This window comes from Thermobia domestica, chromosome 10 (genome assembly GCF_964235325.1).
Source record: "Thermobia domestica chromosome 10, izTheDome1.hap1.1, whole genome shotgun sequence".
Lineage (NCBI taxonomy): Eukaryota > Metazoa > Arthropoda > Insecta > Zygentoma > Lepismatidae > Thermobia > Thermobia domestica.
In genome coordinates this window covers 220,921,727-220,940,323 of record NC_137463.1, presented here as the reverse complement: position 1 = coordinate 220,940,323, position 18,597 = coordinate 220,921,727, and the positions used below count along the sequence as shown (strand labels likewise).

Below are 18,597 nucleotides of genomic sequence, written 5' to 3'. Positions count from 1 at the left end.
TTAGACTCTCAATAACGCTGTCACGCACTATAATGATGCTCTCAACAGAATCATAAGATCGTGAGTGCAAAGTTTTAATGTCTGTTATCGAACCTGTTTCCTCAAATTCCTTGATTAGCTTGCAAACTGTCTCTCTCCAGTGGACTTTCACTCTAAGGATTGCAAACTGTCTCTCTCCAGTGGACTTTCACTCTAAGGATTGCAAACTGTCTCTCCCCAGTGGACTTTCACTCTAAGGATTACAAACTGTCTCTCTCCAGTGGACTTTCACTCTAAGGATTGCAAACTGTCTCTCTCCAGTAGACTTTCACTCTAAGGATTGCAAACTGTCTCTCTCCAGTGGACTTTCACTCTAAGGATTGCATGAAGCTTCGTAATTGTCTCTGTGCAACATTCGCCATTCTTATAATGAGTTTTTACTATCAAAACTGGTTGTTCCTTTGTATACGACTCCATATCAACTGAGCTGCAAGTATTATGGATAAAGAAACTTGTAAGAACAGCATTACCAACCCAACCACTAGACATTGCATAATCAAACTTGTCATTTTTAAATCGGAACATTTACTCATAATGAAATAAAGATATTTGTCATTCGTCTTCAAATAGGTATTCTATTAAGCATGTTTTGTTGCGACATCCTTTCTCAGTTATTTCATAGTTTATATAATATTAAATTAAGATATTTAGTCTATTTTATACTTAATATTTTTACCATGCCTTTAGTTAATGCCACGTTTCTAAGGAAATATTATACGATCGTTGAAACAAATAGTTAAAAGAAAAAGTATGCGTAACAATACATTAATCTCTACAGAAACAGAATAAAAATAAACTCATTTATATGATTCCTATTATTATTATTATTATTATTATTATTATTATTATTATTATTATTATTATTATTATTATTATTATTATTATTATTATTGACAGAATGGAGAACACTATCAGCAACTATGTACTGTAATGACCTGAATATATACGATATTTTCAGTATAAAAATACATTCGTAAAAAACATACTTATAATCCAAACCTAACCCTTTACATTTGAAAACTAGTGTATTTCATACTACACTGAACTGCAACATCTGTTCACTTGCCTGCGACATAGTAGTGCCTGCCGTTGTATGACTTATCAAGGTCAGACGAATCACATGTCGTCAAGCTGGTAAGCACTACCACCGACAAACGGGACAAGATGATAGTAGACATGAAATTAAGCAAAAGATGGATCTAATGAACATGAATCGAAAGTGGTGCCCATACAAGATGTATTGGAAAGGAGACGAAGGCGCTGATATAATGTGCAGGATACCTCATAAATGTGAGAAGTTATCGCTGCCAGATCAAACAATTACACAGAAAGGCACACTGGACAAGTGCAATTTCGTATAGTTGGGAGCAGAGCGGTTGGCAAACGCGAATCTCCAAAGATTAAAAATACATATGTGGATTCTCCATCTGTCAATAGGGCACAGCAACGATTCTGCTACCATCTGTATGTCATTGTATTTATGGGATGCGACTATCTGTATAAGCTTTTTTTTTCTATCCTACAGCGATGTCTTTCCGCATTCATAAGATATTTGACATTATATCCGCGCCTTTGCCATTTTTTAAAATACCCCTCGTGTGGAAACTATGCCGCTTTCGACACACGCTCTCTACGCATTTGTTGCTTCTCATCTCCAGTTTATGGGTATTTTACCACCCTGTATAGGTAATTGTGACACGCCATATGATGGTTCGATTTGGCTGACACATACAATTTGCTATTAATGTATTTTCACTATGTTTCTACGAGGTATTCAAATAAATGTAAGTATACCACCAGAGTACTGAATACGGAGAAATAACCATCAGATGAAGAAGGTACAATAACGAGCTGTACTTAAATCGTAAAAATAGCTTTTAATTGGAAAGTTTCGAAGTGAGTATAATATTTTATGCTGAGGATTTTTATTTTTCTACTAAATTCACCTTAAAAGCTTGGGGTCGTATTATATTCGAGATCGTACTATATTCGAGTTAATAGGTAATAAAAAGTGTTTAGTACAGTATTCACCTGATTAATATTCCTAGAAGCAGCAAAAAGCTTTCCGATATTTCGGATATGTTAGCGAGTATCCTTTGTCAACCATCACAGAAGCTTAATGCGTAATATTGAAGTGTTTCACATACTTGTACTCTCAGCATCTTCAGACACTTTAAAATTTCTATAATGTATTTTTCGAAATGACATCTATAAACTCACTTTTATGTAGTGGTTTAATAAAAGTATCTTCATTCCCCCTTAAAACTAATCTATCGTATGTAAGTGAACTTACAAAATTATATAAACTTATTAATAAAAGTTAGTTTATTAAGATGTCACTTCGAAAAATGCGTTATAGCAATTTAGAAGTGCCCACTAATACCAATGGTGCTATTCAGCCGGTTCGCACCGATTCGCTGGAACCGGTTGTTAAAATATTTTGAGTTCGCAGAACTGCTTGTTATACCCAGACATAACAGTAAATTTTACTCAGTTATACCCAAGAGCAAGTTTAACTATCTTTGTTCTTAGAAATTCTTACAGCTACAGGATTAAATATATGATCTCTCATAGTAAGGTATAAGCGATTATTTCTTAATTGCAAATGGTTAGATATCAAGAGTGAGAACTGGGATCACATGAGTATAGTGGTGAGGGTTATTTATATTTGAAACATATACATACCATCAGTGGCATATTTACGATTTGGTTTCGGGAGGGGCTTTGCTAACTTTCGGGGGGGGGGGGCTTTGCCTGGAAATGTGAAAATTCTGCAAGATATTTCATTTACTTTACTATACTAAGTAAAATTTCGGGGTGGGGCTTAAGCCTGGAAGCCACCCCTTAAATACGCCACTGCATACCATTATCAACAATTGCCGATCCATTGCTGGATTAAGGTCTTTTTAATACCTTTTGACAACCATCTATCTTGGATAATTCGTTTCCAAGATATTCTACTTGTCACATGTGGTATCCAGTAAAAAAAAAAATCGCTTTTGTCTACCTTGTAGGTTTTGTTTCCTAAGAGAGTTATATCTATCTATCTACCTATCCATCTAACGTATCTATCTCCATATGGTTCCCCAAAGGAATGTAGAGATTCCCTATAAGCTAGCAAGTAATCTCTATGTTCCTTTGTGGAATCCCTCGCACACATGTTGCGGAGGTTTGAAACATACATTTTCATTTTTCATGACTTCGAGTGTCATGTTCTAAACCGCACTCTTTACGTTGCGTTGTTTTTGAATTACAGCACTCTGAAGTTCATTTTCCCACGCTTTCGGCACCTTATATCGCCGAAACTATTCCTCACTGACCAAAGTTCCAAAGGAGTTTTTTGCTTGTTTCGGTGTCAGGAATCAGCTCCCGAAGTTTGTTCAGTTTCTTACCATCCTGTATCTATCTATCTATCTATCTATCTATCTATCTGAACCGGTTGATAAAATATTAGAATAACACCATTGACTAACACTGAGAGTAAAAAGCATTTGAAGTACTATTTGTGTAACATGTATTAAACGTCTTTGAACCTCGATAAAGGATACTCATTTACGTATTTGAAATATCAGAAAGCTTTTTGCTACTTCTAGGAATATAATTACGTGAATACTCTTCTAATCTTTAAATATGTATTCGATATGTTCTTTATATATTAGTCACAATAAAGGGTGTGTTAGTTGATTAAGTAAATGGAAACATTAAATTAAGGGAATCCGAACACATCTGTAAAATGCTTTTATTTGTGGTGACGAAACATATCAAGCATTTATTACACATTCATTTGTTTCTTTTTTAAAATTATTATTTAGGTTCGGCTTTCAAATGTTATAGTATTTCTTGCAATCTAAATTTTTCATTTTCATTTACATATTTAATATCTTTTACTTTTTTTTTTTTTTTTTTTTTTTTTTTTTTTACAGATGAAGACGATTGCGAAGAATGTGAGCAGGTGCTGGAAGAACTGGAGAAAATTGATAGTGAGACTGACACTCTGGATATCACTTTTGTGAAGATCTGTGACGTTCGATATGCACGCAAATGGGGTGTCACAAGAATACCAGCAATTGTTTATTTCAGAAAGAGATTTCCAAGTATTTATAGAGGTACCATGGCCTTTTTCTTTCTCTAAACCAGCGGTTTCCTAATTTTAATAGAGAATTATGCAATATTTGTATATAAGTATTTTTAAGATGTGTTGCATACATAAGAAATCAAAATTAATAATAAGACAATATATAATATTAACGATCCTGAAACAAGGTAAGATGCAAAAATCCTCACAGTTATAATGTTCAACAACTTCCCTGTTGTCGTCTTCTAAAGTTGCAATAGGGAAGTTTAGTCGGTATGTGAGGATACTCAAAACTATTATCATTTTAAATTCCTGGATAGTCTCTTTTAGCTCTCATCTGAAGCTTTGGTCACAGACGGTAAAAAGGAGCATTAACTCTTCATGTCGAAGGAACATATTTATCTCATTTCTTCCAACGATCTTCAATCTGTACTAGATTATTTAAAACATTTCAAATTTCATGTCTGTCAAAGCTACGGAAATTACGTAAAGGAAATTGGATATAAATGAATATACATATAAATTGATCTATACTAGTTTGAAAATCATAACCTCTGGTTTTGTCCAAGTTTTACTAGCTACTAATGTATTCATGAAGTATATAGAAAACACTACTATCAACAAATATTATAATTGATAAGGCTGTTTAGGAGAATAATTATTTTTAAAGAACTTATGATAAGTAGAGTTATGCTCATTTGTTAAAAAATAATCACTTATTGTCCAAGCGACATATTTGTTCCAGGTCATAACTAGGTAACCATTGAAGTAATAAACTTGCAATAATTACTTTTGGAATCTACATATCAGCTTTGCACTGAATAGCTCAAAAAATATTTCCCTTATTTCTACAATACGTGTGAACCCGAACGGGTTAACAACACCAAAGATATGAAAAAAAAAAAAATGCAGTTATAAGGGAATGGCATAAATCTTGTTCTATGAGCTTGATCATTAGGTAATACTTCAAATCATTGTTTCTTTCATGAAAGAAAGATCCACAGTCGGAGCTGTTAATCAGTAAATGTATCTGAATCTCAGAATTTCAGCACATCATTATTCTACTCTCTGTTGGTTCTAACCGAGAACAATTTCGCATTCAAGAAAATAACCACATATCTTCGAATCAATGGTACTATACAAATCAAGTGAACTGGCAAAGGTATTAGTATATTCTCCTCATACTTCAGTCCATTTATGGAGCTCCTGAAACAAAAAGAAATCTCTAATTATCTCCACTCTAACTTTTCTTATAACTTTGGTTCGAAATTGACGTTTTTCTGAGTTCACAATCAATATTATCACTGGACTGTTCCTACAATTCCTCAACAGCTAATACTATCAAATTCACCTGATTCTTGGTGTAGACATAAGTCTTGAGAATGAATATCTGGAGGCTGGCATTCACGTTAAACCTACCGAAAGTACTTCCATTTCATGAACTTCCATCGTCACCACATAAAACATTCCTTCTGTGCCCTGACTACTACATTTGACGTACCGGTTTCTACTCTATTCCATCACGTCTTAACAACTATTACAAGAACTCCAACTGAGAATAACCTCTTTCCCAACTCATTAGCAAATAATTTAAACCTGAAGGGAAAAAAATGAATTTCCTCACTCAATACCATCCTACCCTCCACTCCTCAGTAAAACCAAATCTTGTACTTATTACTTTACCTGGAACCCAGTATTTCTTTCTGACCTGACTCAATATCGTTTAGTTTTTAAGGAGTTTGGTTTACGAAAACTTGTGTCTATATAGCCTGTCCGTGTGTCCGTCTGTTCGGAAGACAAGAAATCGGAAGAACTACTTGATGAATTACCATCAATTTTAGCTAGAACGTAGAGGATCAAAAGTTAGGGAACGAGTTCGGTGATGGAGGTGATATTCAAACCGGAAGTGGTAAAAATAAACAATTTCCGGTTTTAACGTTGATGACTATAAACCCAAAATGGTAAGAGATAGCAAGAAGCTGTCTTCTGCAACCAATTAAGTGTCCCAAGAAGATATTTCATTTTTATTCTTAACTCTCTAGTAAAACCGGAAGATAGAAGTCTACTACGGCTTCCGGTTTTAATATTGTACATAGAGCAAAAACTATCAGAGAGAGCGAGAAGCTTTTTTTAATCGACTTAACATTTTAAAAATACGAACCATCTTCTTCCTTAATCCTATATTCAATCCAGAAATGACATAAATCAACCTCTTCCGGTTTTAGCCTTGATCACTAACAACGGTAATAGATACCGAGAAATGGTTTTCTGCAATTATTTAATTATCTCAAGGATACATCTCATCTTCATTCTAATCTCTCTATTAAAACTGGAAGTAGTAGAAATCTACTAGTACCACTTCTGGTTTCAAACATGGTGTACATGTGATACTGATACTAGTAATACCCTTAAGAAAGTATATTGCGATCTCGTGTAGGTAGAGTCAATAATGGACTGAGATTTAGCCCTTCACCTATTTTATTATAAAATACAAAAGTCTCTTTTATGACCAAGGTTGAAGGATATATCATTTCGTACGGGAACCCCTTCGCTCAAGGCAGCCGCCGGGGCGTCTTATGGTGACTCCAGGTTATGGTCCTAGGAAACCTCAGCTCAAAGCAGCCTTGCGAGGTAAGGTTGTGTTGAGGAATCCCCTTAGCTTCATAGCAGCCTCCAGGGATGTTAGGATAGGTATAGCCCCTTAGTCCAAACCGACCTCCAGAGCCGAGGTGGGTTGGCGATCAGTAGTCAACTGATGCCTCCTTCCTCTGTAGTTCGTCTTTTATGGGCCCTCTTCGGGTGGTTCGTCTTCTTTCGGTTCTCTTCGTCTTCTTCCTGTTTAGTATATTGTGTTTATTTATAAACGTTAGCACGTGTCGTTCATAAACATGTGCTAATGTTGTGATATGGGGATCCTTTCAATATTCTAATCTGATCAGTGGTGGTACTTGGGGCTTGACCAAATGTTTCCTTGAAGCGAGAAAGTATAACTTAAATCATGTAACTCTATAGCAGTAATTGTTCTTACTAAATTAAATATTAAAGGAATACCATATTTAAGAGAAAAACAAATAGAAGTAACAAACCAATACCAATACCAATAACATGACTCAGTATTATGTTTAAAATGTTAGTTTTGAATACTTATTTTTATATATAAATAATTGAAACCCATTGCATGTAATTTTAACTCAGCGACTTGGTGAGTGGTCGCAGCTCCCTCTACGGAACTAGTACGAGGGCTGAGTCTTCTCCTGAATTTCATTCTGATATCATTCATGTGAGAACTGAGTGAGTGAAATAAAAATAGTAGATATTCACTTGTAATTTGTTCTACTAGTAGGTGTATTCGAATGTCAAAGTAGTTGTCGCTTAATGACAAAGGAGCATTTTAACTAATAAAATAAGTATTAAACTATTAGATAACTAGTGAGTTTATCTGATATTATAATTATAACATTAAACTTTGGTTTTGCTAAACCAATTGTTAACTTTTACAGGTGATTTGTTTGCTGAAGAAGAGGTACTGGAATGGCTGCGAAAGAACAGATTCAAGCAACCAGAGTTGAATCTCTTTATGTATGTTCTAGGCATTATAACAACGGCATTCGTTTCATATACGCTATTCCTGATGTTCTGTTTCTCTGCGAAACAAGCGTGAGAAAAAGAGTGAATTAAATAAAACATAAAGACATTGATCTTTCAGAGGGCACAATCTTGCTCAATTTTTGCCTAAAATGGACATACACAATGCCATATTGCCTTCAATTTCTTTTGCGATATGTTGCAGCGATATTGTTAATAGAAAATGTCATATGGCATTTGTATTATTAACTTCTTTTGTCATCTCCTTCATTATTATGAAACGAAACAATTACAACGAATAAATTATTAAATATCTTTGTAAATATTAATGCTGATTTAAGATCTGTGTACAGTAAGGAATTAAAGCATTTGTTATCGAAACGATTTGAAAACTTTAATTGTTGTGTTTGATGCTCAAACACTACACTGAACGAACACAATGTTAAACATTGTTCTTCTGCATACAGAGAACCTTACAACAGCTTGTGTGTATGTAAATGCTTCGAGATGCATTACATCTAAAAAGAACCAATAACGAAGTTACTGCCAAAAACAATGCCCTTACGCAAAAATAATGTTCTACGTTTTATCCTTTGGCCAATGTGACTTCATGTAAATATGATCCTACCATATTTTGTGTTTGTTGAGATCAACATGTATGCTTTGAAGTAAATTGTTTGTGTTTGTTTCCTTTGTTTCGAAAGAACGTGGCGGTATACATGAGTAAATGTGTGAATGGATGAGTCTGTATGTGTGTGTGTGTGCCATGAATTATAATCAATTTAGCCACTAGAAATGATATGTATTAGCATTTGCTATTCAAAAGTACTGAATGTAAAATATCATTTTTTTTTTATTTGTTTCGTTTCTTCTCAAAAATTCTGTAATATTTTCAACATGATATATTTCAGAATACAACAAATTTTTACATATTGAAGTGACAAACATTTAAAAATTTCAATCCAAATAAAACTACTTTTTGTTATACTGAATTTGCATGTAATACAAATAATATTTAAATCTGTTTTATGTAGTGTTTTCAACAGAATATATTTCAAATTACAACAAACGTCTACATATTGAAATGACAATCATTTAGAAGTTTGAGTTCAAATAGAAGTAGCTTTATGTTATACTGAATTTGCATTATTGCAAATAATATTTAAATCTGTTCTATATTCTCATTTCCATTGCTTATGTATTTTGGTACAATTAAAAGTATTTCAAATATATGTATGCTAACATTTTCCTCCTTCAATTTCATTTCAAACGTAACTTATACAGCCAAAAAGTAAGCAGGCAATTCTTAAGGATATTATCGAGTTTCATTTTTCATATTATTCAAAAGTCAATCTCAAAGATGTAATGATATATATGATATGACCAATGAAGTAATGAATCATTTCAAATATTTACATGATGAATTAAGTATAATCGAATCTTTATCTTATGATAAAATAAAATTTCTTTAATAAAGTATATTTTCCTTAATATAAACACGTAGAATTTTGGTGTTGAGATTGTGTTTTAATTTTTTCAAGATATTACTTCAGGTTTTCATTTTTTTAACTAGTTGATAAAATTGTAGATTCTTAATTTTCTCTGCTTTTGCAGTAAACCTCTATTATATTAATAGCATTCTTTCCTCTGTATGTTTATTCAACATTAATATCCACATGCATTTTAATGTGTTCAGAGAATGTTATTGATATCTCAGATTCATTTATTTAGTTTCTTTTACACTGAGTCCTCTGCTATCTTACGATCACCATCATGTATAAATAGATTAAGAGTTTGAATAATTAACTTACTTAAAATGTAGTTTAGACATACGAGGTACATCGATTAATAATATCATTTTTTTCTTTCTCTTTTAAAATTATGAACATTTGAAAACAAGACCACAGTACTGTACTTAACTCTGGTACACTAAAGAGTCATTCCAATTAAACCATATTTGTTTATTCCATACATCTATTTCTTCTTCTGAATTTTTCTTTAACAGGCTAACTTTTTTCCAACTAGCCTTGTAAAGTCATACACAAAAGAAAAAGAGCGTACCTCACATAGAAACTCTATAAACAATATGTCACGTTCTTTAGTCACAGGCTGAACAATCACCTCATTAAAAACTGGTTTCTGCAAAGTAATATTTGTTTTACGTAACTTCCTATTGCTTAAAGAGAATTGAATGATTTTTTTTATAATCATAGGTAGTGGTTTTATCTATACGATGTATAAAATAGTTAATTTTCAGTAAATCAACTAAAAGTAACATCATTTTTATAGATGAGACAAGCTTTAGGATTACATTTGTTTATTTTCCTCATAAAATTGTACTATTTTATGTTGTTTTTCACCTTTAATCACGTCGCTCATGAATTAAATTTTGCGTTGTTAACTTTAACATTGTACAGACGAAAAAAAAAAGATGTATTTAACACATGACATCAAATATAACCGTAGTGACCACAAAAATACAATTACACAAAAGTTTTCTTACAGTAGTACAAAAATTTTCACAAATGCTCTTATGGAATAATATTAATACAATTACTATTGCAGAAGTTAAGAGGCAGTATTTCTTTGCAAAAATTGCAGTAGAAGAAAGGAATATTTTGAATATGGAGCTGAGTAATCTTTTACTAATAACAACAAAACAAAGAATTTTTTTCTATGAAATGAAAGGATAGATTCATACATATTCAACAGTTCTTTTAGATAATGTTTAAATTCATCTACAGAAGCACTACGCTTACTTCATTTTTTGGAAATTTTAATCTTGTGGAATTTTAACTTTTTTTTTTTTTTTTTTTTTTGAAAATCGTTTATGAAAATTCTTATGCAATTTTAACAATTTTGTTTCAAAAAATTGAAGAAAACTATTATATAGCTCATAAGGGTTTCAACCTTTTATAATACAAGTGTATATAAATATAAACAATATAGTACTTTACCATATGTATATTGGTGTTTTATTATATGGCGATTATTTCGATGACTTACTTTCTGCTGAGATCTTCTTCCAGGGCCACATGATGGGGACAAATAGTCTCACTACTTACGCCTCCATTACAACATAACCATCCATTAATTCATTTTCTAATCAAGTTTCCCTATTTCGCATTCTTCCAAAGATCTTGACTCTTGCTAGCACTGACCTTCTAGATTTGTCCAAGTACCGAAATACATTTAATCAAGATCTTATGACAACTAATGATTTGTAAAACATGTAAAGAACTGTTCTTCAAAATCTAGTTTTTATAATGAATCTAGATTTGCCAATCTCTATATTTGTGTACTTCTTGAGTTGTATGAAAGATGGATGAAAAAAATCCATTCTGCTCGAGTATTAAGCAGATATAGTAATTGACAATTCTGAATCATTATGGAAACTCAGTTTTGAAGAATAATAGTTTTTTTACAAGTTTTAAGCGTTAATTGTAATGAAAGTTTTCATAACTTTTAACTAGTGAATTTCAGTGATTGGACAGATCTGAAAGTCCAGTGCTTGGGAGGAGTCAGGTTTAAAAATCTTTGTGATTGGTAAATGGAATATAGATATGGGAATGGTAAGATTAAGGAAATAAAATAGGGAAACTCGGTACAAACGAATAAATGAATAATTATGGTTTAATAGGAATGTCAGCAGCGAGGCTATTTGATCCCGTTATAAAGAAACTCCGTTAGACACTTTAAGATACTATGACTCTAGAAGATGTCAGCCGATAAATAAAACATCGAAATGATCGGCATATAACAAAATTCCAACATTCATAAGATTAAAGTACTACAATTTTTCACACCTATATAATATATAGTTGATTGAATATATAAAGTTAAAATAAAATAGTATACAACTATGTTTGTTATTATGTAATGAATATCTTGATCGTGTTTGTCCCTAATGTAACATTTTGTACAATTTATTCATTAGTTTTTTGGTAAACAAAAGTTCCACTCAACGCTAAAAATTCACTCTTTTTGTGTTTTAATTATCTCTAAGATATTTTCGGGCTCTCAACAATGTTGAATATCAACGCCATTTATTATATTTTTAGCCCATTGATTTACATATATGGAACTATTTTTCTATTTTCTTTGAAATGGACTGCAATTTTAATGACATAATTTTACTATTTTGTTTCTTCACGTTTTGTTAAATTTCTCTTATTTTTTCAAAATACTTAAATGTACATTAAATATAAATTTATTATTCCTTAAATTAAAATTTGATTATTAAATATTAACGTTATATATATAAAACACTATTTAATTTTAAAGGAGTAAGGAACATTTAAATGGATTTGTAGAAAACAATCAGTAAAATAAGATCTGTAAAATTGCAAAATTGTTTCAAGAAAAACAGAAAAATAACTCGCCATATAAATAAATGATCTAAAAGAACAATTATGGTTTAGGTTCAGGTATTCAGCACCATTAAGGAAATAGTTTACTGTAAACATCTTGTGGGTCTAAAATAAGTTATTTTTACCTACAAGCGTATAGAACAGCGAATAGAATGCGAAAATGCAATATTCACATTTAGTGCATATTACCATTAACATGCATTTCTTAATACATTCATTTGTAGTATTTTGCATAACACTGAAAAAGAAAAGGGTAGGTTTTATTTACAACAGCAAAACATTGAGAACATTTTGTATAGAAGTTTGCGTTCGATAAATACATGCTCAACATACTATGATGACATAATTATTATTGCGAGAATTATTGTTAAAATCCCACAAGAGTTTCTTTAAAAATTTTCAAACTTTGATGTAAACAATGTGTGCTTAAAGATGGATTGTGTCATTATCTGATAGATATATTCCATGTCAGTGGCTCAATAATGGAACATAATCAACTTCCAACTTTGATACTATTTTGTAATCGGTTATTTTGCCGATCATTTGCCAACAAACTTACCGACCATCATTAAGTTACCAGTGTCTATATTGTAATATCTTGTAGAAAATGTTATTTGTTTTCTTGTTACAGTTTAAAAATTGCTCAATGTTCAAAATTTAACCATTTCTACTGTAATTCTATTTGAAGTATTGCCGTTCTTAAAGAAAAAAGTTGCAACTTGTTATCTTGAAATATACTAAAAGGACGAAATTCGGAATTTTTGTAAATTTCCACAAATGAAATACTTCTAAATGTTTCGCAATGATTTTAAAATATTGCTAGTACCTCCAATAATTCAAATACATAAAACTTATATAAACAAATAACTTTGTTAAGCATATTGCCATATATGTCAGAAAGTAAGAGTCCATTATTAATGCACAGTACAGAACAAAAAATTTACTATGCATAACAGAACAGATATAATATTTTATATGTGCAGTATAATACTATTTTTTCTAAGTCATAAAAGAATGTTATATTGACATCATTTAAAATGTTTAGAATTTGTATGTGGTTTGAGAAATGCGTACGTTGAATTTGCTTATTAAATTCAACTTTCATCTAAGACTTTTAAAATTCAATGTTTAAACACAAAAATTACTGAACCAATTGTTGGTATATCATGTACATTTATTGTGAAATATATTTTGTAAATGCATGTAGATAGAACATGTAATTTATCATTACAGATTGTACATATTTACGGTTGTATTGTGTATCTGAATGAAAGCCTGTTTTGTCCCTAATCAAATAATATTCCATAACAGAAATAAAGTGTTCGTTCTGTTTCTATATCATGGAACTGTTCTTAGAAAGTTATGAATATTTTATATATTACACCTTTTCATAATTGAATTCAATTTGAGAAGAATAAATAACCATAGTGTATAAACACCGTCATAACCAGAGACGGTCTTTGCATAGGGTGAATAGACAACTGTCCCCAGCCCCATGCATGGAAGGGCCCTGTGCTTCAGAGTAACATTCTTGATTTTTTTAAACGTCTATGAACAACAGATTATGCCATCCAATAAAATTATGAAGCTTAGAAAATCACAGAATAGACAAACCAATTATAGAGTAGTAGATTTATTAAGTAGTCCATCTGCAGGACTTCTACACATAAGTAAACACGAATAAAAATATCATTATTCCAAAAATCCCATTGCCCTTCAAAGTATCCTGTAGTATTCCTTAGATCAGTGCTTACCAAATAAATGCTCTACGATGTCATCAATACACACTTTTTTAACTCCAAGGGAGCTTCGAAGTTTTGCTAGAGCATTCAGCTGCGGTGAGAATCAGGTATGAGATTTAAGAAGTATTGTCAACCAAATTGGGGAATTATATCAAAGTAATCGTATCTTTATGCGTTAACCAAAGGCTTTGCATAGTGTACACCTTCCTGTATTTCTTGAGTGACATGATTTGGCAAAATATTGTTGCATTACTTTCTCAATTTTCGTAACTTATAACTTGAATAGTTGAGTGTCTTAAACTCTGGCTGGTAAACGCTACACAAAATCGGAGTTCTGCTTGCTACGGAAAGGGTATTTGTATAACATTATCTTATATTGACTACTGCTGTCATAATCATTTCTGATCTTCCCTATCTTACAGATCTCCTACTTGGCTATATAGTTAGTGCGGGAGACAGGGTTTGATTTCTGCTGGGAGCTCATATGGTTCGGATCCCACATTAAGCTGTAGGTGTACGTTTCATGGAGCCTCAGGGCTGAAAGGAATGTTAATCTTCAAACTAACTAACCAATCTATTTACCCTATAAATACGAGACTTCAGTAAAGAGTAACTAATCAAAATGGCAATAATTCCGAACAGTCTGATTTTGTCAAAGATAAATCGAAAAGTAAAGTGACCCAAAGCATCTGAACATAGTCCGAATACAAATTATATTTAACACAATAAGCCATTCGGAATCAACTGCTGGATGAATACCTCTCCAGTTCTTTGATAATTATTTTCCATGTTATATTAGTACCTCATGATTTTATCACACAACCTTGAAGAGAGGTGTTTCTTGGGTATCTCATTGTTCCTTGATATCTAATCAAGGATTACTTTCATGATGTCCACCTTATTTTTTCTTGCAATATGATCTGAAACACGACACTTTGTCAACCTATCATTTTCGAAAAAAAAGAAAAAAAAAACAAAGCGATCACATCGTCAAAACATAGAAACAGAACACTTCATCAACCTGTCACATCGGCACAAATCTAACATGGTCACATCGTCTAAAGAAACACAGTTCGTCAAAAGAAACACAATACGTAATATGTGCTATGTTAATACCAAAAATACAATTTAGATATTTGTAAGGGATGCTTTATTTTAAATTTATTTTAATCCCTTTAAGAATGTACTGTATCATTAGTTTTGTGATCTTAAGTAATTCCAGCACATAAATTACTTTTGTGAGAATTTTGGACCTTTTAATTGAATTTTCTGGTGAACATTTAAAACAGGTACTCGCCCCTTATGTAACTACTTAAGATGTTGAACGTGAAAAATGGCATATTACCCTTTCCTCTTGAAAAATGGTGTTCGAATCTGTAAAACGACTTTACAAAAGGACATTCCGTCAACAGTGATACCGCAAGTATTTCGTATCACAGTCATTTGCCACGGTCAAAAACCGATATATCAACACTGCTCGTAGTGGACTACCGTATTCAAGATTGTCCACATTGAAGGAGACCTGTGCTCATATCTCCCTTCGTTGTAAATCTTTCTTGCATGACGAACTTGTCGAATAGCGTATTACCACGTTCTCCACGATATTCTACAACTACAGCATCTTATATCAGAATGTTGTACCAATCCTTCCAGGTTCATCCACAGGAAGCAGAAGCGGAAAATCCAAAACAACTTTACAGTAGATTTGGAAACGTCCTACTCTATTCAACATTTGAAGAACAGGAAGAAACTTACAGCAAGTACAGAACAAATTCGATGTGAATCTATGGAAGGTGATTCCGCTACACGTGTGATCAATGTGGGTTGAAGTATAGGTAGCTTGGATGAATATTAATTTCAGTGTTTCTCTTCAGTTATACTGTGTGCTTAAGTAAGTGTGAAGTTCTCATACGCATTTTCCGTTTTGTATCACTATCTGAATTTGTGGGTATATCCTTTTTTCTGCTGTTTGGAACTGGCATATGGTCTTTGAATTTTCTATAATTCATCCTCCTATGCAACTCCCTAACGTACGCAGGTATTGTACATTAAACTTGAATGGTATTCAGTGACACTATTTAGGATTAGTTAAATGCTTTATAATTCGTTAAGACGTGACCTTAATGCGTTTCCAGGAAGTGACTGTTTTCTCGTTTGACTTTTTACCTTCTCACGACGTATATGATAATGTCGGTTTCGCTGGCAAAGCCCTATCAATAGCCTGTAAAAAGAGTACACGTGTTTCTCAGATGCGCTACATACCTAACAGTACAGATATCAGTCTTTCGTTTGATAATAGTTCCATTGTTAACATATACGCCCCAATTGGGACCAACAATAAAGAAGCGCGTCAAGAATTTTAACCTTGCTAACGAACTCTCCTGACCATTTATTCTTTACAGATTACCTTAATTGTTTTTAAATCCCCTTAAACAACGTCCCATTACTACTCTTGTACAGCAGAACGTTCCATCGAGGGTTTATGACTGCAAGATGCCTGGTAAAAGGTATGGACTTATCCAAAATTCACTTATAAGACTACAGGCAATCAATCTCGGTTAGACCATTCGTATCTCCCTCGAGACTGTTTATCTAAACTTGACATTGATATCCACATTCCTACCTTCAGTGATTATGCAACAGTTTTAATGATCCTTATCTATCTGCAAGGGTATCCCATACGCACGGTGCAAACTATTTGGAATAAAATATTTCCTTATTACGTTTTCCTGCCATCGAAGTGAACTAGCACAAAATGACAATGGTACATTGCAAATAACTATGCAAATAATAATGTAAAAAAAACTGTTAACTTTTCCATGAACTTCAGCGGACCGTAAAATTTTGTCTCTTTTTACCACAACTTTGGTAATTGGATTTGAATTCCTTACCTGAAAGCTCCATATTTAACCTTTTTCGATCATTTGCCAACTAGAACTCGACATTTAATCTTGTTCAAGTCGGATGTAGAGTCATGTTTAATATGCATTTTACAATTAATTTCGATCGATGTCGAGTGTTGGTTGCTTGATTACTTTGATACTACATCTAGTGGACAATAATTAGACAGTTATTTTCACATCTGTTTTAAGGTGGCGTTAATGTAGTAGGTTTTAACTTCGAAAAATAAATAGTTATATACCAAACGCTCTAATTTTGCAGAGTCGATTAGATCTGTTCAAAAAACTTGGCAAATATAAAATGATCGAAAAGGGTTAATGTGTTTGTTATATAAATAAGATTTCTTTCATTAGTTTGAAGTGGTATAAGTTTAACGTTTATTTACCGAAGTGAATTCCCTATCGAGCCGTCACTGTTGTTACTTCTCGACATCTCACATCTCTTTTTGTCAAATAGTAGTAGGATAAGAGCTTTGCTGTCAGCCAAAGCTAAATCTTCTTTATTCATTTCATTTCATTTTGGCCTCCCATTGGACACCTTCTTCATAGGCTAGACCTTTTAGGTCCAGTACACAAAATATTTCAGTAAAACCCAAAACAACAAAACCTAACTCAAAGAATTGTTGTCAGTTCATAATTCTTGCAATTAATTGTACATTCTGTATATAACATGCTTGTCTATAGAAAGAAAGTCGGACAAAATAGCTATTGAGATTCTATATCTAATTTCTGCGACGTTGTACAATGTGGCAATTAGGAAACAAGATTGGGTCTGTAAAATAAATATATATATAAATAATACTGTAATGGCGTTTAAGATCCTCATCATTGCTTTCTTGACGTCAACAAAGATATCCTTTACTGGTGCTTTTAATTTAGAGAAAATAAAGTAATCACAAGGAGATAAGTCTGGCTGGCATGCAGGACGTGTTAACACACGAACACTTTTTTGGGGATCAAAAACTCATGAACAACTACTGCGTTGTGTGCCCCTCCGTTAAAAAATGGAGCACGTAACGTGCACACTGAAATCTTTCGTTGTTATTTCGCGAAAAGTCTCCTTATTCACCTCCTCCCTCCTCCCACGAGGTTTGATATTACTCTAAAACTTGTACTACTGTCATTTAAAATATCCCAAATTTTATCAATCATTTCAAATATTCTCACAGACTTATTTGGACTTGGGTAATCATCATCCTTTACATACTTTTTACTAGCATTGAACCTCTTATGCGATTCAAAAACACGGCAATAAGAAAGGCAATTGTGCCCATAAACGTTTTTTCAATATTTTAAAACATTTCAATTCGATTCTTTTTAACTAAGTGCGTACAGAACTAGATATCCATTGTTGAAACGGTGATGACTGAGGCATTACAACACCAGTCTATACTTAACTACGTCATGCGCGTAACTGGCCACCAGCCGAGCTGGAAATTTCAGCACGTTTTGCAAAGATTTACAAGATTCACCATGATGAAAAATTTCCGTTCCAAAGCTAATTTCACATCAAATAAGTTTGTTTCTTAATTCTGTGTAATAATTTGTATGTGTCACCCGACTTTTAGTTAAAACTTGACTTTTTCTCTCAAACATTTTCAAATTCAACCGTTTAATTATTATTCTCTACGAAAAATTGGAAGAGAAATAAGCCTGTAAATGAGGTATGCAAGCTAAATTAAGTTCCTAATGAGTTCATTATATCAATATGATCAAATTGTAATAGACAGAGGATACTGCAGTATTCTCATGAAAATTGTGTTTCTTTTAGATAGTCCTGAATAATTTTAATTACAAAATTTGAGATCAGTATTTTATCCAATAAAAATTTTACTAGTGAAATAAGTTGTACAGGAGAACAGTGAATAACTACAAGAAAAGTCAAA

General features: G+C 32.5%; 1 protein-coding gene across 4 annotated transcripts in view; it reads left to right on the top strand.

Annotated features, from left to right (window-relative positions):
• The window catches only part of hlk (hulk), a 266,967-nt gene extending 253,531 nt beyond the window's left edge, over nt 1-13,436 (top strand). For 2 of the 4 annotated variants that reach the window (XM_081729126.1, XM_081729125.1), the window contains 2 exons: nt 3,963-4,145; nt 7,615-13,436. In XM_081729126.1, coding sequence (XP_081585252.1) covers nt 3,963-4,145; nt 7,615-7,775 — 344 coding nt within the window. In that variant the 3' untranslated portion in view covers nt 7,776-13,436. The remainder of the gene's footprint in view (nt 1-3,962; nt 4,146-7,614) is intronic. The other 2 variants (XM_081729128.1, XM_081729127.1) reach the window with 1 other exon arrangement.
• Nucleotides 13,437-18,597: the final 5,161 nt, after the last annotated feature.